The 23,519-nt window shown below is 35.3% G+C and overlaps 3 protein-coding genes across 3 annotated transcripts; 2 read left to right on the forward strand and 1 right to left on the reverse strand.

Moving 5' to 3' along the window:
* Positions 1–17,504: 17,504 nt before the first annotated feature.
* On the reverse strand, positions 17,505–17,745 carry HO173_002021 (uncharacterized protein; the record flags this gene model as incomplete). The annotated part of the gene is made up of 2 exons (XM_037303957.1): positions 17,505–17,528; positions 17,587–17,745. 2 exons carry the CDS (start codon positions 17,743–17,745, stop codon positions 17,505–17,507), a joined length of 183 nt encoding a protein of 60 aa, XP_037168752.1.
* Positions 17,746–19,551: 1,806 nt separating this feature from the next.
* Positions 19,552–20,827, forward strand: HO173_002022 (uncharacterized protein; the record flags this gene model as incomplete). The annotated part of the gene is made up of 4 exons (XM_037303958.1): positions 19,552–19,616; positions 19,901–20,440; positions 20,492–20,675; positions 20,771–20,827. 4 exons carry the CDS (start codon positions 19,552–19,554, stop codon positions 20,825–20,827), a joined length of 846 nt encoding a protein of 281 aa, XP_037168753.1.
* Positions 20,828–21,707: 880 nt separating this feature from the next.
* HO173_002023 (uncharacterized protein) lies at positions 21,708–22,963 on the forward strand (the record flags this gene model as incomplete). Its single annotated transcript, XM_037303959.1, has 2 exons — positions 21,708–22,051; positions 22,498–22,963. The coding sequence occupies 2 exons, from the start codon at positions 21,708–21,710 to the stop codon at positions 22,961–22,963; spliced, it is 810 nt and encodes a 269-aa protein (XP_037168754.1).
* Positions 22,964–23,519: the final 556 nt, after the last annotated feature.

The raw sequence follows: 23,519 nt of genomic DNA on the forward strand, positions 1-23,519 counted from the left end.
ATATTATAAATTTTTTTCTCTTATATCGAATACTAATTCTTAGAGTCAATAAATCTTTATTAAGATAATTAAGAGGTAATAAACTTATTAATATACCACTTAATAGCTTTTTATCGTCGATCTCTCGATTCTTTATAAAAGCTACTTCTTATACTTAATAATAGCGAAGCGATAACTTTATATCATTAAGTTTCTAGCCGTTTACGCTATCTATCTTATAAGCTTCTTTAATATTTCTATTAAGAATTATAATTAATTTTAAAATATAATTCTTTTCAACTATAATATCTTTTTTATACGACGAGTACTTTTTACTTATAGATATATCCAGAAATAAATAGTACTTCTCGATTAAGGTTTATATCTTAAATATCTATATTCGTTAAATATACGTTTTTCTTCGAACCTTCCTTCTTACTAGCTTTAATATTTCTATTAGATTTACTCTTATCTTTCTTTCTTAACTTTTTAGCTTTTTCTTCTTCGATCTTATAAATAATATCTTAAACTCTCGCTATTATATTAAATTCTTACTCTTAATTTAATTTATACTAAGTTCGTTTATAGCTATTATTTAATTTACAATACTTTAAGATTCGAGAATTCGAGATCTTATTTTATACTTTCGATATATATACGCAATTGATATTATCGTTTAAGACCCTTCGTTAAAGTAATTACCATTATATCTTAAGCGTCCCTTTACTCGCTTATCGCCGATACTTCTCTCTTATCTTATACGCGTAATAAACGTAATCGATTCTATAATTTAAATTTTAAATCTTAGACTTCGCGTAAAGCTAAAATAATACTTTATAGTAATTAAGTATAAATTTCTAATTTCCGACGTTTAATTAGATTTAGAGCGTACTTTTATAAATTAAAAAGAAATATTTATCGATTAATCTTTAATCTCGATATCTTTATTTTATTAAATATCTTTATAAATAAAGCTATTAATGATATAAGAATATAGAGATAATAGAAATTTTATACTCTCGTAAATTATCTTAATAAGCTTTTATAAGAAAAATTTATATTTATAAATTATTCGAATTCTTATTCGATTTATAAACGCGTTTTATAGTTTAATTATATCTTATTTATATAGGTTAATACTAAGTATTATCTTTTTTTAGTAATCTTCTTATTAATAATAGAGATTATATTTAGATTCTTACTTCTAATCTAATTTATACTAAGATCGTTTATAGCTATTATTTAACTTATAATACTTTAAAATTTAAGAATTTAAGATTTTATATTTCGTATTAAAATTATTAGCTATATATTTATTCGAATAAAAAGTTCTCGCTAATAAAGGGGATATAAAGAGATCGTTATTAGAAGAATAAATTTTCACGTTTTTCGGTAATTAGAAAGATAATTAGAATTCTATTCTATATTAAGTATTTTAACTCTCTTCTATCTAAGTAAAGTACTTTTAATTATCTTATTCTTATTTTTTACGCACTCCCTCTTATTATATATTAATATATTATTTATATAAGCTTTATATCTTTAATTATTAATATAACTCTTTTATTATAAATAGTATAGAGGTTATTAACTATATAATTTATTAATAGAATAACGACTTAATAAAAAGCTAATATATAATAAAATTTCGATATTAGAGCCGCTTCGATAGCTTCTTATAACGTATTTAATATAGAAGTCTAAATTCGTATAATATAATGAGGTAGTAATATTATATTAATAATCTCTCGTATTATATAGATAAAAGGTCTTTTTAAAAGAAGTAAATTAGTTAATTTCTAATATCTTTTAATCTCTCGTAAAGTAATAGCTAAAATATTATTAATTATATATACGTATTACTTATTAATATATTATATTACTATACTTACTTTCTTATTTTTAATATCGATTTTTAGTTTTTATAAGTAAAGACTTTAATATACTCTTTCTTACGGTCTTTACACCGGGAGCGCGAATAATTAAAGATTTACTTCGTTCGATTTTTTTCGCGATTATCTTTTTACGATTAGAAGACTTTAAAATTTTTTTTTAATTTAAAGCTTTAATATAAAGATTAAATAAGTAATTATTTAACTAATTATTTATATCATTAAGAAGATTATTAAAATTTATATTATTTTTTAAATAGATTAATAAAGTATATAGATCGACGTCGTTATTTCTATATAACGATAATATAATAGAATTACTATCGAGATTAATAATTATTAATAATATATTATTATTAAATTAAATTAAAGCGAATAAGATAAAATAGTTACAATATAAAATATCGATAAAAAAAAATATTTAAGATATTAAGAAAGAAAGAAAGAGAGAATTTCTACTTATAGCTTTAATATCTTAAAATCTATCTAGCGTTATACTAGCGAAGTCTATCGAATTTAATCTATTAAATAACGCTATATAATATAATAATTATATTTCTAATTATTATTATAATTATACTAATTAACTCTAAAAAAATTAATTTTTTAGCTAGAAGATTTATATTTAGATATTTAATAACTATATATTAGAATATACTTACTTCAAATTCTAGATATAAATATCTTTACTTTTAGATAAGATAAAGAAGCTATAGATTTAGAATCGGATATTACTAAGAATCGCCTACTATTTTCTATCATATTTCAACTATTTACGATTATTAACATACTCGTTAATAAGAAAGACGTACTATTACTATACGAATTTGATCGCGATATTAGTAATAACTATAAGAATTAAAGCTATTAAACGTAGAGATACCCATCAATAAGAAAGACGTACTATTATTATACGAATTTGATCGCGATATTAATAGTAATTATAAGAATTAAAGCTATCGAATATAGAGATACTCGCTAATAAGAAAGACGTGCTATTACTATACGAATTTAGTCGCGATACTAATAATAACTATAGAAATTAAAGCTATCGGGCGTAGAGATATAACCTTTAATTTAATATAGATTTTAGAATAAGAAATCTCTTTTACTAGAGTAGTGGCATTTTTATAAGCATATATCTATATTTAAATCGATTTAAAGAGTTTTATTCTATAAATATAAAATATATAAAGTTATTAGATTAAGTATAATAGTTAAATATTATTAATTAAGCGTAATAAGTAGAATAATAATTAGAATATCTTATTCTCAACTTAGAATAGTTTTCCTTTTATTTATTATATATTTTCTTTTTATAAAAACTATATCTAAACTTTAATAATACTATATTATTACTTATAAGCTTATATCTTATTATAATTATCTAAAAAGCTATATATCTTTCAATTATAAAGTAATTCTTTTTATATAAAATATATATAATTAAGCCGCTAGATATTAATTAATAATTTTCTTTATTTATAATTACTAAAGAGTAAGTTATATTATTAAAATTACTCGCTAATTTTACCTCTATAGCTTCTTAAAGTATCTATAATATAGAGATTTAAATTCGAAGCGAATTAATCGAATTTGAAGTTATATAAATTAAGATCTTCTTTATTATTTAAGCGAATATAATTTAAGAAATAATTAAGTTCATTAACTTCTATAATTCGCGGATTTTCTTTAATATATAAACTTTTAAATCTAATTAATAATAATATAATTAACGCGTATAATTAATTTATTATTTAATTTAGATATATATAACTAATATAACTACGCACTTTTCTTATTTATAGCTATACTTCTTAAACTTTATATATAATCTTCTAATTTTTATCTTCGCGAAGTCTTATCTTTACTTCGCTTCGATAATTTAGATAAGTCTAAATTAGCAGTTAATAAATTATTAAAAATTTTCTAAGCTTCTATAACTATCGAGTTAATAACTTTAATAGATAATAATACTATATATTAACGAATTATATTTAATATTATAATTAATTATCGTATTAAGAGATATAGCGCTATTAGACGTATACTTACTTTATAAAAATAATATTATTAATTTAATTTAATTATAAAATATAAAGAAAATAATTTTATTTTTTTTAGATATAGATAATATCGTAATAAACGAGTATATTATAATATAATTACTATAATAATAAAAAGAATTTTTAAAAAAGAAGAGAGTAAATTAGAAAAGAATAATACTAAGTATTCGTTATCGAGCTAACTAATATTATATAACTAAAATCTTATTAGAATAAAATATTATTTAAAGATAAATTAAGTCTAAACGTTAATTAGAAAGCTAACTAAAAAAAGAAATTAACTTCTTTTTTATTAATATATATCGTAAAGCTATATATAAGCGCTTCTTTCTATATTTTAAATATACTTTAGATATCCATAGCTATATATATACGCCCCCTCTTATATTTTATATATATTCTATATATTTCGATATTCTTTATATACGCGGTATATCTACTAAAGATAATCTTATTAATTTAACTAATTTCTATTTAATCTTATATTTACTAATTATAAGAAAAGCTCTTTATTTTAATATTATAACTTTATCAATTCGTTATTCTTAGATATCGAACCGCGTATAGCTTATAATTAATTTACTTACTTTTTTCTCTTCTTCTATTATAAAGATAGAAGGAGATATTATTCCTTTTTCGCCTTCACCTATAACGAATTAATTATTATTTTTATAAAACTAAAAACATCGACTTAAAGACGATATCGTCTAATTAAAAGCGAAAAACGCGATATTCTAATATTTTAATATTCAAATAAAAGATATTATAATATTACTTAAATAGAAGAGAGTTATATTAATAAGAAAGATTTTAATATTTAAAAATAATCTTAGCGTAGTAAAAGGTTTAATTTTTATATATAGAAGATTTAGATAATAACTAGTTTAGCTAATTAAATTATTAAAGCGTCTAAATTAGATTTTAATTCTATATTAATATCTAATAAAATTTATTTAATAATTTTAAGATATTAATATACGCTCTTATTAATATAGCTAATAATTAGAATATTAATTAAAAAAATATAATCTCTAATTCTAATATTTAAAATAATATAGCGATAAATAAGTATTAGTATTAAAGCGAATTAAGTATATATTATATCAAGTAGAGAAGCGTTAATAGCTAAGCTAATTAGAGTTTTAAATTAATTAAATTAAATATTAATTCTATATTAATATTATTATATACTCTTAAATATATAACTACTAATTATAACGCTAATTAGAAAGAGTTAATCTTTAATTTAAAATATCGAGAATAATATAGCGATATATTATTAAAGCGATATAAGTTATTAAAGCGATATAAGTTTCTATTATAGCGAGAAGATAGAATTTATATATTAAATATTAATCTCATTTTATTTCTAACATTTTATTCATTTATATATCTCTTTTAATTTCTCTTTAAATATCTTAATCTTAAGATATTAATTAGACCTTTATTTAGTATAAGCTTAACTTTCTTAATCGACGATACTTAATATAAAATATTAATAAATATATTTCGATATAAAGATAATAATAAACTTTATTTTCTTTTTAATATTAATAATAAGAAATAATAGATATAGTAATAAATAAAGATAGTATAGGCTATATAGAATTAGTTTAAACTTAATAATAATCGTTAACTTATTTATTAAGATTTAGAAATTAGAAAATTCTAGAAGTAAATATAATTTAACGAATATACGCTTATCAATTCCGGGGAGCTATATATTATTTATTATTACTACGATAAAATTCTAATTTATTTATTTATAAATTATAAAATAAGTAATATAATAATATATATTAAGTCTAAGGAATATATTAAGAAATCTAATTTAAGTAGTTTACAATAAACGAATCTAATTAATAATTATAAAAATTAAATATATTTCTAAATTAGATAATATAGATTATTAATAAATAAAATAATAAATAGAATATCTAATTTACTATTTACTCTAGAAAAGATAATATTAAGATTCTCTTATAATACTAGAAAATCGAAAGCTTATACGCGAAGACTTCTTAAAATAATTTTATCGCTAGATCGTAAATATTAATATTTTATTTGCGATTACTAATAATTCTAAGATATTATAACTCTTACGCTATCTTAACTCTAATATATAATTAGAATTAATATTTATTATAAAGAATTAATTAATAAAAAAAACTATAGAGCTAGAGATAAAATTACTAAAGAATTTATTAATCGATAATACTAAAGTCTCTTTAACTTTAAATTATTAGTTATCTTATAATCGCTAATTATTTATAATAATTCTAATCTTTTTTATTAATATTAATTAATAATAATATAAGATTCTTATAAACTTCGAGTATATCGAAGATAAATATATTAGCTAAAAACTTATAAGTATTATTAATCTAATTTTTATAGAATATAAGATTTAAAATTATATACTTAGACTTATAACTAATAACGTTAGTAATAATAGTATACTCTTTAATAATTTAATTACTTATTTTTCTATTTTCGTAATAAATAACCCGCTTAATATTAAAGAATTTGAGTTTTCGAATTATTTATAATATATTCTTTATATAATATACGTTATTTAACTAGCCTTAAAAGAACTTCTAGATAATATTAAGATTACTTTAATAAATAAAAAATTTTAGAGAAACTAAGATAATAAAGAAGATAAGAATTAAGTTTAAGTAAATACGATTAATTTATCGATAACTCTAATAAAGATATAATATTTCTTATTATTATTCTAATTATTATATTATTAATTATATTAAGATTCGAAAAATCGTTATATATATTAATGCTAATAACTAGTATAAAGAGATCTTTTTTATACTATAAGCTAAACGGCTTTAAGATAAAAACGTTTTAATATTAGATAAATGTTAATCTTCTAAAAAAGAGTAATATTATTAAAAACGCTCTTTTAAGCTCTTTTAGAATATTAAGACTCGCTAAAATTTAATTTATTAGATATTAATTCGCGCTTTACTTCTTTATATCGATATTATATACTTCTTAAAGAATAGATTAATTATCTATTTAAAATTAAGTAATAAGAAATAATTATAGATAGAAACTATAGTCTAGGCGTCTAAATAATTTTCGATTAATTTCTAATAGATTTAATATTTAATTTAGCTTATTAAGCCTTTTTATAAATTTATAAAGTTAATAAGTAGAGAAAAGAAGGCTATAATTTACTATATCTTTAATATCTATAATTATCTATTTAATTATATAGATAAAAAGCTCGAAAAATTAAGAAGAAAGAGGATTTCTTAAAAAAAGAATTTTTTAAAGCTTTTAAGACGGCTTATAAAAAATTAGCTATCTATTATAGTCGAATTTAATTAGATTTAGACTATCTATATAAATAAGCTACGCTTTTATATTTAAGTTATAATAATATAAAGTTAAAGAAATTAAATTGAAAGATTAATACTAGAAAGAAGTTATAGATAAAGATCTACTAAAAAACGCTTAAAAAGATATTTTAAAATTATTAAAATATTAATATAAGTAATTAATTGTAAAAAGCTAAGCGAATAAGTTAATCGAATAAGAATATACTCGATTAAGCGATAAAATTCGAGATTAAGAATTTAGATAACGAGGATAGATATAATTAGCTTTAGTAATATAGATAAAATAATAAGTCTTTTAGTTATTATTCTAGTTATAATCTTACTTCTAATCTTTATAAAGCTTCTTTTAATAATCTAGCGAATCTTTTAATCTTAAAGTAATAGAAGAAATTAAAGCCTAAATACGCTATAGTCGCTTAAATAACTTATAATATTCTTTATTCTCTCGCGAAGGCTATTGCGTATAAGTAATACTTCTTAATAATTAAAAGGTATTATAATGCTTAGAAGCATTATTCACTAGCGATATTTCGTATTTTAATAATAGTTCTTTATATGAAGTATCGAGAAAATAAGCTTAAATAGATTAAACTTAATCTTAAAGAAGATCTTAATATATTAAATTAGATTAAAAGAGCTAATAGTACTTTATATAAAAATTTAATTAATAATTATAATAATTATATTAGCGAAGATAACGAGCTTACGAAAAGTACTTCGATAAGTTTAATATTTATAAGTTTATTAAGATATATCGCTAATACTCTATAATATATAAAGAGATAATCGATAGGCTTATAGTTAGAGAGAATTAGTAATAATAGATTTAGTCTTAAAGAAGAGGTCTAAAATAACTTAAAAAGCGAATTTATTTATAAATAGTTAACAAGTTTAATTAGATAGAGATAGACTTAGGGTATTTAATAGAATCGAGATAGAGTAAAATAGAAGAGTAGGTTAGAGTTTAAGAGAAGAACGAATATGAAATTTATTAAGCTTATTTAACGCGTTAAGGCGAATATATAAATAGAGATAATTATAGAATTTTATTCTTATAATATTTAAAGATTTAAAATTTAGAATATTCTTTTATATTATAATTTTAAGAAGAAGAATAGAGACGCTTATAGTTCTAATTATTATTCTAATTATTAATATTAATAAAAAGATAAATAGCTATATTAAATTACTCTTTATATTCCCTCTCTCTTAATAAAGAAGAATAAATATATTCTATATATCTCAATCGGATTATTCTATAAATATAGAAATCTTAGTAGGGATATTTCATATATATATTATTTCATGATATAATCTCATAGATATATTATATCGTGGAATATCCCGCCAAGATCCCGAACTCATATTAGAAAAATGGTATGGTATCCGACCCTATTTATATCATACCCGGGTACGATATAATATCACTTGGTATGGAATATTTCATAGGATATATTATACCTTTCCGGCTAGTAATCTTAGCTAGCTTATTTGAGAGGAGTCTCGTCTATATATAAATACTATCGAATTCGATTTCTAGAAAATTAATTATAAAATCTATAATATTCTTTATATAATTAATTCGAAGATCTAATTCGCTATATAGCTAATCGAATTACTAGATATATATAATTACGTTATTATCTAGTAAAAGAATTATAAAGAAATCGTTTAGATAGTAAAGTACTATTTCTTATAGAAGGATTGCGATTAAGATTTAAATAAAGATCTTTATAAAGAGATTAAATAGGAATAATAATATACGTAGTTTAAATAATAGATATTATTCTTTCTAATAGCGTCTATCGTAGTTAAAATTAAATAGCTATTAATCTAATATAGCGACGAGTATATATCTAAAGATATCTCTAAGATCTCTTTTAACGAATTAGACTCTTAAATCTTTCTATAATAGTATTACTACCGCGTTATCGTATATAGTATATTTTAATATATCTTATTTTATCTAAATATTATTATTAACTAAGTAGCCGTATAAAAATAAGAGATTATAAATTTATCTCTAATCTTTATTATATTTCCATATTAAATCGAGTGGCGAATAGACGTAGTAGAGCTTATTCTAAGAATTAATCTCGATTAGACGATACTACTAAAGCTATTTTTAGAGGTTTATTAATAATATTTAAGATACTTAATATACTAATAGATAATTTTAGTTATAATAAATTAAGATATAGCCTCGAAAATTTATTTTAACGCCCTTTCGAAGAATAGTCGAAATAATCTTAATAAATATTAGATTCGAGTAATTATTTAACTATTTAGATTAACTATTAACTATTAATAATTTCTAATAAGATAAATTCGAGTTTAGTAGATTATATAACGTATATGAAAACCCCTTAGATATATACTATAGCGACTAAGATATCTACGAGTACTCTAGAAGTTATTCTATCTTAATAATACGATTATCTAATAGTAAATAATTAAAACTACTTATAGCTAGATTTAGAGCCTTAAAGTACTTATCTATCGAATGATTTTATTAATAGATTATATAGATATATAAATAGATATAGCGCTCGCGAAAATAGCTACCTCTATTAAAATTCTTATAAATTTTAATTTCTTCGACGGTAATCTTACTAAGGCTAGACGTATCGGAATTTAACTTACTATTACTTATATAAGTTTCTTTAAATATAAAAAGATTTCTATAGCTCTAGTTATTCGCTTTTTAGATCTTAGAATTGTCTTAGCTACTCTAAATATATATAGTAATAAAGACGAGATAGTAAATGAGGATAAAGTTAAATTTATAGATAATAGATAGCCGTAGTAAGCGAATAGTATATATATATAAAATCTTATTTAAGTCTTTTTTTACGCTAACGTATATAAAGCGACTAGCGGCTATCGAGTATATATAAAAGTAATATATTATATAATTATAGCTATTAATATTCTTATTCTCCTTAGTTAAAATAATATATATATAAACTAATTTAGCGAAATTTTTAATCTTAAAGATTTCGAAGAAGATTTATTTAAAGTACTTAACGTTTATACTTCGGAACCTTTTAGCAATATTAAGAAAGGGCTTCTTATCTTTTATATAACGAAAGGAAACCCTTCTTCTTTTCTTCTAGTCCGATTTAAAGTCAAATAAGTTCGAATTCGATATATTCGAGTAACGATAACGATAACTACGGCTATAGCGGCGGTAATAGCGGCGTAACTTATAAACTCGGCCCTCGTGATGATAGCGATTGTTTCGCTCCTCTTGGATCTTGGATAGCTGGTCTATTAATTCTTGAAGATCTACTTTGGTAGTAGGTGGGGGCGTTTTATCCACCTGGTCCGGGCTTATGGTACCCGATGACGTGTCGTGTACGAGGATGTCCTCGCGGGGGGGAGGTGTTTTGGCCTTGGTGGCCTTGGGAGCCTTTTTGGCCTTGTTGGCTGCGTTGGAGGTCTTTTTGGTGACCTTGGAGGCGGGGTTGACACGTTTGGCCGCTTTTTTTGGACCTGGTAGCAGCGGCGGGGTTTGCTATTACGAAGTATGTAAGAGTATAGAGTGTGTTTGTGGTAGTTGGATAGTGGGCTTGTGGTAGTTGGAATGAAAGGCTAATTTGTATAGACTTAACTACGAAAGAAGAAGAAAAAATGATATAGCTCTGAAAGAGATGAAATCGAATGAAGAGCTATTGATAGGGGAAAAACAGGTGGCTATATAGCTCCTAATGAACACCCCCCCCCCCCCCCCCCCGGGAAAAAAAAAAAAGAACAACAAAAAAAAAAAAAAAAAAAAACAAAAAAAAAAAAACCAACAACAAAAAACCCAAAAAAAACCCACCAACAAACACACCCCCCCTTTTCGAGATCTCAACGTTATAAAGACGTAGGAGAATTAGGAGAACGAGTGACTTATATCATCTCGAATGTCTTAGGAGTCAAGCGCCGCGAATTAGGGAGGTCTGCACACTTTCGAAAAGCGGCCCTGTAGAGGGGAGCTTAGAAATATCTTCTAACAGCACATAGATGGGACTTGAGATACTTTTTTCAGACTTGATAGAGGCATAAAACCCCGAAACTTGGCTAGGGCTAGATATAAATCCGAAGAACTTCAAGCGCATTATCCAGGTAACCCTTTATGAATACATACTTGTAGGGCGTTATCCGAGGTCTGAGCGCAAGAGTCTTAGCGGGTGCAGGACTTTTGGTGCAGACCTTTCCGTACGTCGCTCGAGATTGAAAGTACCGTAATCTCTTTCTTTTTCTTGATTTCTACATCGTATCTTGAGGTTAGATATTCCAATATAAAATCTGAGCACTAGGTTTCTGTTATATACTCCTATGTTTCAAACACCGCTGGTACGTCTTGTAAACTGACTCATGATGGTGAAGTTGATCAATTGATTACGAGTAATGCGACGCATGGAACATCCCAGGGCCAAGCAACGCAGAGGCTTTTCCACCCCGTTCCTAGGCAATACTTAAGGCATAGTCATGCCGTGATACTAATCATCTAAAACCTCCATTCAATTGTTTCAGTATGTTTGAAACTTGTATGCGTCTTTGACTACCGCATTATTGTTCAAGTACCGTATCTGATTTTGCCCCCTCTTTCTCAATCTCCTACACGCCCCCGTCTTCGAACTACCATCGACAATTCATCTCGTCTAGGATCCGGCAAATGAGCATGATGAGACCCGCTGCAAGGTTCCAAGGGAAGGAGCAAAGTCGGCCAAATGGGCAAAATATGTCAACGTTTTCACCAGATACTAGTTATCGGGGCCCCCACGTCTCCCCATGATTCGTGCCACGACAGAAACAGGAATTACACGGGAAAGGGATAAACGACTGCGGGGGGTGTTGAAATCTCTATCGCTTATGCTTGTTGGCTCCGGAAGCGTGAGTAATTCGTGGCAACTAGTCTTTCTTCCGAACCACAACATACCGTATGTATAGGCTTCATATCTCCATAATCGTGCAGCCAGAATCTACCAGAGTTCTCGCCGACTCTACTACCTACGCAGCAATGCCCAACCTTCTCAAAAGCAATCATCTACTATGTCGGGTTTGACCAGTTGCCGCAGGACTTGTTGGAGTCTTCTGCCTGTTTAGTATATAGATTGTACAAAGCCCATCCTTGTGGACCGATTAACCCTCGACAAATTCACATCAGATCAGAACCTAAGAATCTCCACGCTCGCACATTGGCTATCACAAGTTCTATGAAACCCGCTGTGCTCGCATCCAGTTTCTAATTCCTCGCCTACTTGTCGGTCTCATATCCATCTTCTTCCTAGTGAAGAGCAATGTACTTCTCGAAGAAAATCCATGAATAAGATATTCTAAATAACAAAGCGTCATCAGGCATGAAAGGAGGACCGCGAACCTGAAATCGAAAAAGGGAAGATTATCGAGGAAGATGATTCCGATCAGCAAGGGTGTACACGGGTTGAAAGTCAGACAGACACCAGTCGGAGGTAGTCGACATCAAAGAGGAGCGGAGCAGGGAGCACGAGCGAATTCGAACCTAAGCGTCGTAGCCAGAGTCTGTAAACAAAAAGAAGAGTTCCTTGAACGTCTGTGTGAGTGAAGAGGAAGATTCATAGTTCAAATTAAAAGACCCTCACGAGGAGTAGCAATTACGGACTTCGCCAGCACCCCATCTAAAGACAACCTTCTTCAAAGTTTCTCTGAGCTCAGAAGTCGCTGAGTCATTTGAGGAATCATTGCCCTTGCAAGCGACGTCTCAGTTCTCTATGCACAGATAGGGCCTCCGTGACCTTTCACAGAATCCATTTCCTAGATATGTATGGTAGGATGCGTGCGAGGCACATGAACTCGAAGAGCGCCAAGGCTTCCCAAAATTCGTAAAATTGACCATTTCTGCTGATACAGGATGCGAAGTATGCTTTATATTCATCCAAGCACGCGCAGCGTCGCCCAGCTATTCCCCGGACCTAATATCCTCGTAACGACCCCAGTGCCAACGGCCTGAGAAAGTCTCAAAGTGACACAAACCTTTCTTGGGTCTTCGCGTCGTGGTGTGTCGCGTCAGACAGTGGGGCGGAGGAACTGGTCGGTAGAGTAAGCCGAGCATTCAATGGAGGGGAGTGAAGTGATTTTAATGGCTTTTAGCGATTTCTGCGATTCTGACATCGTTGAATGTTTACACGAAGATTTTATGTATTGGAGGAGACCGCTATGGAGGAATATGCCAAGACGGTCACTAATTTTCGAGAGTGCCGTATGCGGATAGGCAGGAGTAGGTACGAGATTGGTGGATATTGAATCAGGATTTGGCATCGGTACTAATGTTTCAAAGCCGCACGTTTCTAGTGGAGCGTAGGATCGGGCATTCCCATGGCGGGTTTCGGTGTTTCTAGTCGTGGCATTGTGTCTTATCTTGAGTATTTGATAGTTGGGAAGATGGACAAAGCTGTTGATGGTATTAGGAGCCACGTGCCCGGCCGAAAAATGCCCCAAAGATTGTCATTGGAGTTTACACTAGAGCTTTCAGGCGTTAAGGGAATTCTTGAGCGTTGAATGAGCTGTTGTTCCCACCATCTTAATCATTTCCTTCTGCGCCGCTAAGCAGTCAAATTTTCCGTACATATTTCGTTATCCGAGTATCAGTATGTCCGTCATCATCTTGTACACTGTCATTGCCATCCTCTATATTGCGCTTGCCGACGCGCTCAATGTGATAACGCAACGTCTCGCTCTCAATCAAGATCGTTTTCTTTCGCCGGTCAAGAACTGAAGGTAGACGGACATCCGGCGTCGATGAAAAAGAGTAAGACATTAGAGGGGCCTCTTTTACGACCAGGCGAACATTGTCTTGGTCTTTAGACTTAGCAAAGATAGGAAAGCTGTTCCGTAGAGTGATTGATGCCGGAATGCGCCTAAGCGAACTCTGTAACGAGTTTCGGTCACCACCTTGACCCTTGAACATGATTGAACTGGTGTGATGATTGTGTTCCAATGAAAGCACTTGTGTCTGGCCCTGGCTCACAGGTAAAACAGACTGCTGGGAACTTATCGTCGTGTCTGCCAATGGCGAGACTTGCGTTGCCTGCTTATTTCTCATTCCCGTCATGGGTCCGCGCCGTCGTACTTTTTGTCGTCGTGAGTCTCTTGGGCCCATGGATCCTGATGCCACATCCAGGACCACCAAGGTACGGTCGCGGTCTTTTTTCCTGTGGAGGTAATTCCCACAGCTAGAGAAGCCGAGATTGAGAAGAGATTGCGAATGTACTTCAAGGGCCTTCGGAGCCTAAAATGCTTCAGCCACCTCGCTTTTTTTTAAGAGGCTTGGGTAGTGTTTTCCCTTCAGTTGTCAGTCGATAGATCACCACCGTATTATCTGAGCAGAACGCTACGACAGGTTCGAAGGGATAGAAGCACACAAGGTCTTGTTTCTCTGCTCTCTGGCGATAAGTCACCAGGATTAGAGGACTGGGAATGAGGCCAATACTTGTGATTCGTGCAAAAGCAGGTTTCAACATACCCGAAAAAGGTTCCTCGGAGAGAGTGAGAAATCGGGCACCACATATTCGAAAGTTTCCACCATAGAGTGCCGCCAAATACTAGTCATTGGGTAAGAAAATGAACTGATCCAGCAGGCATGTTCGGGTGCAGAGTGTCTGGCATGCAAAGATTTCTTCCTCATGTTTTTTCTGAACAATCATGATTTTTGTGTAGTGTAGGCACCCAGGAGCAAGGAGTATTGGTAAATTTTTCGCAAAGACTAGGCTCCTGACGGTTCGTCCAAGACTCTGAATATAGTATCTTCTACAACTATCGTACGCAGCGAAGGAGGGAATTCAACTGGCAATCGGAACATTAAAGGGTGGCATTGAGCGTTCTCTCGCGGTATTAAAACCTCATCCTTTGACGTAACTTTTAGAGTCTCCAAGGACCATGACTCATCGCGGCCTTTCTGTTTATAGGCGAGACTTCGTGCGTGTCCCGGGGTCGCCCAGAATCGATGCATGGACTATGAGTGCGGGGGAGGTAACACCCTTAACATACCAACCTCACTGCTGTCCAAAGATGCCTGCGAGGCTATCAAAACCCAATCTACATCATTGTCGGAGTTCAGAGTCGTAAACGTTGCAAGATTCTCACCAAGGAATCCACACTGTGACCCAGCCTGGATTCTCGGACCCCCAATCTCATTCGGCTGGCTGATTAGAACTCTACGCCATCTTTGGTAAAGATTGCCGACCTGAAGGGAGAATCGGTCCAAGCCATCAACGAGTTGCAAAGCTTCTCTTGCTGACAATAAAAGCAATCTGCCGTGAAATAGAGTCACAATCGAGACTAGTGTGGTCAACTTGTGCTTTTGGCGGAACAAAAATAATGCCTCTATCCAGGTCGTCACCAAAGGTTTATTGTGTATGAAGATGTTGATGGCAGTGAAGGCAGAATAAAGCAGCTTACCACTGTCACTCTGTTGAAGCGACATAAAACTTCTCTTTGTATGCAACGGCCACTACTCTGAAACGTACTTGAGCAGAGGCAGCTGAGTTTCAACCACATCCTTCTGTGGCGTGAACGCCGACGAAGAAACGAGAGGTCTATTTGGAACTTCGTACGTCATACACGATAGGCAAAACCCTGTCGTGGATCCTTCCGAATAAGAGATTTCAATGAGGAATGGTTTAAGCGCGCCGCGAGGCCCTTCCTCTCGCTGCGTGAGGTACTCGAGAACAGAGACATGAACAGAGTCCACGGTCCTGTCTTTACGTACCTCCACTAAAGAACCACACATTTGCGATAGAACGCTTTCGAAGTTTTGAATGGAGTCAAATGAGGTCGCCGGGCGATCCTGTTGCACGGCCAGTCCTGTTCTCCGAGCCTCAGCTGACAGTGGCCGCTTAGCAACAGCAAGCTATTGAAAGATGCGGGTGACCTTGGACTGCTGCTTTTCAGACATTCGCTTGTGCATTTCTTTCAAAATCCTGACGTACATTGCGTCTAGCCCTTCAGATGATTAAGCTGATAGATCGGGTCCAGACGTTCATTCGGAGTCAAATACGCGGATGAGAGATAATTGCTCATGGGGACTGATCATGAAAACATGGAATCTGTGCGCGAAGACAATTGAGCAACAACGTCATCCAGACCAAGATCGCCTGCAATAGCTGTTCGTTCGATCAGCTTACCCATCCGCATCGCATTCGGAGGTAGATCTCAATGTCTTCAGAATTCTTCTGGTTCTGCAGGGCAACACGGTGAAATCTTTGATGGTCGATAGACCCGGAAGTATCTATAATCGGCCTTGTGAGGTTAAGAATCTTACACGATGATTTGAGAAGGACATCATTGAACTATAGAAAAAGATCTTCAACATCCGGGCACTCATCGAGTCTATCGATAACACCGAACGAGGGTCCCGGACATTTTAAGAAGAGGCGAATAATGTCTAGAATGTCTTTTTCGGAGGCTTTGTTCTGGCCTTTCCCATTGTAATGTAGAAGCGATGCTATATCGATGAAGTCAGGGTCGGATCGCCGGGCTTGAAGCATCTGGGCAAGCACAGCCTGGAAAGCAGCGCCTCCCACGTGAGAGTCACTTTGGAGGTTAGTGAAGTAGAAGTAGGCTACCGAACCAGCACCAGCGCTCCAGAATGAAGGCTCTACAGCGACCAGATTTTGGAGGTCCTCTATGATTTAGCTACAAAGGATCGTTTGCTCGTAGCCTGGCTTACCTCCACGATGACCCATTAAGACCATTTTTACCTTATACAATAGGATGGTGGCGTACCTGAAATTATTAGAAGTCGTGGTCAGGCAGTCTCCGCGCTTCCTTGTTCTGAAATGCCTCGAGCCCAGGATTTGTATTTGCTCTGTCCAATAAACCAGGTACCACTCTCATCTAGTCGCCGCCGCTCTGCTTCATCGTGTGCTTTTGCCCAATGGGAAGCTGCAATCCAGTGCTTCAGATCTCTGAACTTATTACCTAGATAATTTGTATTAATTGAAAACGCGAAATAACGAGATACTTACTCAATGTATCTCACTGCTTCGCTTTCCTTTCATCATCCATTTCTTGGCGACGTAATGAGTCCTTCTTTAACTCTCGATCAATGTTTGCATGTTGCGATAAAGGATCCTCATTGTACACAAATTTAAGCTCATGTTCGAACAACAAATTATTCTCTTTAAGCCAGCCAAGTGTGTTAGAGACTCTTGTATCAAATGGCGTCCAGAAAAGACCTTGAGTCATGCGGGCTTTGTAACATATTCCTAGAGTGAGACTTTAGTAGGACATGGGTAGACTAGAATCTCCGACAGAATAACGGACCTTGGTGTTTTCTAGGTTACGAGCACCATCACAGAACTCGAGGACGTCGGTATAGACGTAGGCTAGAGACTTCGACAGACGCTGTAGTATCTCCCGCCGTTTCGCTGCCTCATCTGCGCTATTTGCGATTGCAAATGCGTGACGTTGAAGAATGACCATGTGCTTTACATACAGAGAAAGCCGTGCTGTGATCTGTCACAGCATGTCCGCAAGCTTTTTGAAAAAGGAACCATAGTCCTGACTCAGCTTTCTCATGTTGGAAAGGATAAGAAGGAGACATCCGCAAGAACACTTACTGAGGAGAATAGTCGAAATGCACTTGAGACGATCGCAGCCTATTCAGAATGGCTCGAGACCAGAATTCCGACAGTCTGGAATTATGGCTCTATCGCTACTCAATTTGACTACATGCAGCCAGATGTCGCGATTCTTTGCCTTTGCTATGCTGTTTGATATATACCTGCACATTTCGGATCATTTCGCAGGGTCATCAAAGAGATGAATTGCGTTCTTCTGGTCCTCGGAGAGGCCAGGGCGGAAGTCGGCAGCAGGCACCACGAAAACATTGTTAGGGGTCGACAGACTATTACGAAATGGTGAATGCAAAATCGAAGGCAGTGGCGAAAAGGGCACTTACTCTACGGGTTGCAATGTCATTCTCGCGAGGATCTGCTCCTATCTTTTGAATTAAGTGAATAACTTCATTGAGGATGTCCGGTATGCGGTTCGCTTTAGGCCTCGTTGCGGCAGACCCTGCAGCTGCAGCTGCCAATCACTTGCGAGCAGTAGCTTGCCAAGTTTTGCGGACACATAAGCACACTCTCAGTGGTCCACCGCCTGCAGCCCTATATGATGTGCGTGTGGTCAGTAAAGATAATCTAGAGGATCGCCCACCAATCAGCCCGACCCTTTCTGAACACGAGTGCACCAGAGAAGCTGCATGATATCCATTACCGCTTACATATACTGTAATCTAGGCACCTTGTATGCCGTGGCAATATGCTATAACAACGGGTGCAGCGTCCCATCCGATGTCGTAATTAGGTCTGAGCTTTGCTGGTTATGGAGGGTTTAAAATATCGTAAAACGCGAGACGATGTATTACTACTTGTTAAAATTGGCAGGAAACCTCTCGACATAAAGGAGAGCCTTTCTTTAGCCAAAGTACCACCATCTCCAGATCTGCATAATTTCTGATAACTCATTTATATGTCTCCCTAAATAGTTCTAGTTGATCGCGTTCGGTGAAGAATATGCGGAATTGAACGTTGACCCTAAATAATTTGTAGAGCAGATTCCTTTTGCTGACTGTCTAGTTCCGATTCTAGAGTAGCTGTCAGCGGTACCTACGGCGGTCAGTTATTTCAGGAAGTGGTGCCCGTATCACGGCTTCTCGAACCCCGTAGATTAATGATGGTGGACGACTCTAATATAAGCTGTCTGTCTTACCAGCCGGACTAACAACTTGTATGTATATAAGATGAAGTATGCTTTTCATCAAATATCTTTTCTTGTGCTTCTGTTAAGTTATTTCACAACCATAGATATTCAATGAGGTCGTATCATAGCTATCAGTACTCTATTGGTAGCCTAACCCTGTCGGCTATACGTTCTTCCGCCACCGAAACACACCCACTACGCGGTTAGCGCTTGTCACGCATGCAGCCTTATCAACATTCCAATCTCTTCATGCATGAGGCGGAAGGCTGCGCCGACATTTCCTTAACTATCATCTCTCTTACCCTCAACAGCTCAGAGTACACGTGGGTAAGAAACCAGACCGCTGTCACTATCTATCACGAAGCAACTTGTCTTTCGGAGAGGAGATTTGAGCGCAGCACAAAGTGGTGACAGCACTGTACGCTTGCTCGGCATCTCTATCCGAGAAGTGTCTGATTCACCATCTAGACAGGTTGGACGCTTGCTTCTCGGATTAGAAGCGCTCTATTCGACCCGTTCTCGGCCATGGCGAGCACTAAGCGAGGTCTACGCCTGGAAGGCAAAAAGGCCATCATTACTGGCGCTGCTGGGTGGGTCTGACCAGTCTACTTTTCAATATTGACTACTGGTTCTTTCTGCTGTAGCACTCATACTGCTCCCTTGTCTGCGCTGCAGTTCTTTCGCCTGCATTTGTCTTATTGTCGAAGAGCGCACTCAGCATGCAGTGCCCCGTCCGGGTCACGTGCTCAGTAATAACCTTTATTTTGCCTCGGTGCTTACCATATTCTTGCCGTTCGTTTGCTGTATTTCGTTCCTACCCCAAACCTATTTGCGTTTTTGGTTTCCCGACATTGATGCCTCCATTTCTTCCTAGCGGCATTGGCCTCGAAACAACGATCCTCTTCGCCCGCGAAGGCGCCGCAGTCCTCATGGCGGACATATCCGAGCCCGCCCTTGCTACCGCACTAGCAAAAGTCCACACCATTCTCCCAGATCCGCCTCGACTCGAAACCATCAAATGCGACGTGTCTAAAGAATCTGACGTCGAAGCCATGGTCAAACATGTCGACTCATGGGGCGGCGTCGACATCATGTTCAACAACGCCGGCATCATGCACGGTGATGATGCTGACGCAATTGATACGCCGGAAAAGATCTGGGATTTGACTCACAATATCAATGTCAAGGGTGTATGGTTTGGAAGTAAACATGCTGTGCTAAGCATGCGGAGGCATGAGAAAAAGGTTGGGAGTATTATTAACACAGCCAGCGTGGTTGCTTTGGTGGGAAGTGCGACGCCGCAGCTGGCATACACAGCGAGCAAAGGCGCTGTACTGGCAATAACAAGAGAGTTGGCGATTGTGCATGCGAAGGAAGGGTTTAGATTCAATGCGTTGTGTCCTGCCCCATTGAAGTAAGCCTTTCTCTCAACTTCCTATTGGGAGATGCTGATACTGGTCTTCAGCACCGCGCTCCTTCAAGACTGGCTCGGCGATGACGCAGCCAAACGCCACCGCCGCGAGATCCACTTCCCATCAGGCCGCTTCGGCGAAGCCATTGAACAAGCCCAAGCCGTCTTATTCTTGGCCAGCGACGAGAGTAGTTTCGTGAATGGGACTGACTTCGTGGTTGATGGGGGATTGACAAGAGTAAGCATTCTCACGGAGTGTCGCAGAGGTCCTCGACTGCTTGACTCGGTATTGTCTTGTTTCAGGACTTGCGGCTGATTGCTGTGTATGACTAGGCATATGTGACCGCTCAAGGCCCTGCGACCAAGCCACCTGCCAACTTTGCTAGATAGAGGAACGAGATACTGAGCGGCGATGCGCTGGTGAAGGATTGTGAGATCAAGCCCAGGTATGACATTATCAAAGCTAATGCGGGAGGGCGGTATGTGAGCATGGAGTTATTGTCGGGCTCCGCTTTTGCCGTTCTAATAGACACACCTGGTTTGATATACCATAGACAGAGTTCTCAACTTCTACCGATCGAACTTGAGAAATGAAATGTTCAGACTTTAATGAGCCCGTTTGAGCCCATTCTCTCAAAATCGGTGTCTACTTGGTAATTAGGCAGATCAGTCATGCTGGATTTCTTTCCCTGCACGATATAGTGTACTGAATGATCGCTTCGAAATTGCGTTCAGCTACAATTATGTCAGGATTATTGCGACCTGTTCTAATAAGTCCCAGATCCGCACAGAAAAGAACGTACCCTTTCGAGCCTTGATCCAGTTTACGACCAAGAGAAAGTACTAAGGAAAGACCATCGCTTGGCTAGGACAACGAAGCCCAAAAAAGTGAACCATTCATCTGTGCCTCCCCACTATGATATCCAGAAAACGACAGTGTGTCACCGCTGCGGTACCAATTTCCCACGAATGATTCGTAAAGGCGAGAAAATAGCCATTATAGGATCTAGAATTCGACACTCGCGTCGAGCGTCGAGTATCTTCCCGCGGCATCCGTGGAGACGTAGGATGAAGATGTCTGTGAAGACAAGAAGTGTCTGTATTTTAGAGGATATTCGTGGAAAGATTTGAGGTTTGCGGTAATGCCTGCCCACTATTGCTCACGATGTCTTTACCTTTGAATTCTTTCCGAATGGTATAAATTGCGCATGGCTCATTCGTTTGTGGCCACAGAAGACCCGATGCCACACCAACGCCCAAAGCGAAGGGCATGAATCCGAGGAACAGGCCGGCGATCGAGCCACCCATATGTGACCAGACTAGCGATTACGCTGCCATCAACAGCCAACATGACAAGAAAACCGACGAGCGGCCTCTTGTGCACGACTTCCAGACGGGCATGGCAATTGCACCTGTGCTTATGATGATCGGTGAAGCCATGGTGGTCAGAGCAATACTGGGATGGCAACCAAGAACGGTGATCAATGTTGCCGTAAAAGGTAAGGAATTTAGGATGCTTTGGTCTAGAGCACCCGGTGACTCCAACTGGAGCGACCGAAGGGTCAGTCATGTGAGTGACGGGCATATCAGTGTGCCAAGTAGGAAGCAGAGAAGGTCAGACGAGTCACAGATCCCACAAGGAGGTCCTTGATCCGGTAGAGCTGCTCGACGCCGGTCCCAAATGGAAAGAGCTTGTTGCAGCGATCCTCGCCTAATGTTGCAACAGTATTGTCCTGCTTGTCAGTGGCGACACAGTAAACACGAACACTTCACGGATAGCCATGGCCCATCTTGGCTCGGGTTTGAGAAGGAGGTCTGTAAAAGCTCGTGTATCGAGCTGAAAGACCAGAGATGGGACCTCTGCGTCCTTACATTCCTGTATAGCTTTTTCGTCGCTGAGTTGGTCTAATTGATTACGCAGCGTTGCCTTGTATGGTCCGTCTCTGAGAGAGCTTTTTCCGCGCGTGCAGAGATTTTTTCGCAAACACAAACAACCATCTATGGTTGATCCTCCAGTGCCGTGATTACCATCTCTTCCTCGCCAGGCTGACAACTCATAGCTCTTTTGAGAGAAAGCAGCAGGGTGTCCTAGAGCGAGTGGAACTCTGCTGCCAATATTCTCAGCTCGAGAAGATGATCGGGGTTCTGGATTTACGTCGTGCGAGCAAAATTTCGAGTAAGATAGCACTCAAAATGGGGGACTCGCTCAGCGCAGTGACCATCACGTTCTTAGAAGATCTGAACTTCGGGATCGCGAGCCTGAGCTCGAAGTCAGTCGGACATTTACGCAATGAACTCAGCGTTCTCAACTTCTTGATCCACGAAGATCGTCCACAGCCCGGATCACCCAGCGACTCCACCAGGTCGCTCGCAAATTCGACGGAATACTCTCTCAGACGATGTATGATCACATCTATATCCGCGACCCACGTCACGGTCATCATGAGAAACGCGCAACACGGATCGAATATATCCGGCCACAGATTTGTGGGATCGCTTTTGGGTCCTATACATGTGAATAGTTGAACCGAAGTGGTCCCTTTTGTCAGATTTCGCTGGGGCAGGAAGAACGTCGCTCTCTTGGTCGGACTTGCAGCGCGGCTCATCTGACGTATATCGCAGAGCTGGATGTCTGCACTGACTTCACCTTCTATGTGCTGCTCAACGCCTCATCTCATGAAGTGCGATTGGCTTGTTCTTTGTACAGCGTTGCTTGCGCAACTAGAGAACGCCCGAGTTTGAAGAGGACGACGCCCGGTTTTGCCTAGAGGATGACAGTCTTCAGCCTCGTAGCCTTGTCTTATGCCGCAGTGTCATGCGTTTGTGATGTAAGGATTCATCTATGGAAAGAAAGCGGACCGTCACTGACCTCCCTTAGACACAGTTTCCTATACCTTGCCAGCGTCGGCACCGTACTCTGATTTCTCTGCGCAGTTCTCAACATCAACCCAGGACACGATACCTTTACACATACCCGTGTGAACCAACTTGGGCATTTTTCTTGGCATTGGCGTCAATCATCTCTGGTCTTCATCACAGGCCAACCTTCGAAGATTGTTTCGTATCACACGAATGTCGATTG

This window comes from Letharia columbiana, assembly GCF_014066305.1.
Source record: "Letharia columbiana isolate WasteWater2 chromosome Unknown Sc0000004_s0, whole genome shotgun sequence".
NCBI lineage: Eukaryota > Fungi > Ascomycota > Lecanoromycetes > Lecanorales > Parmeliaceae > Letharia > Letharia columbiana.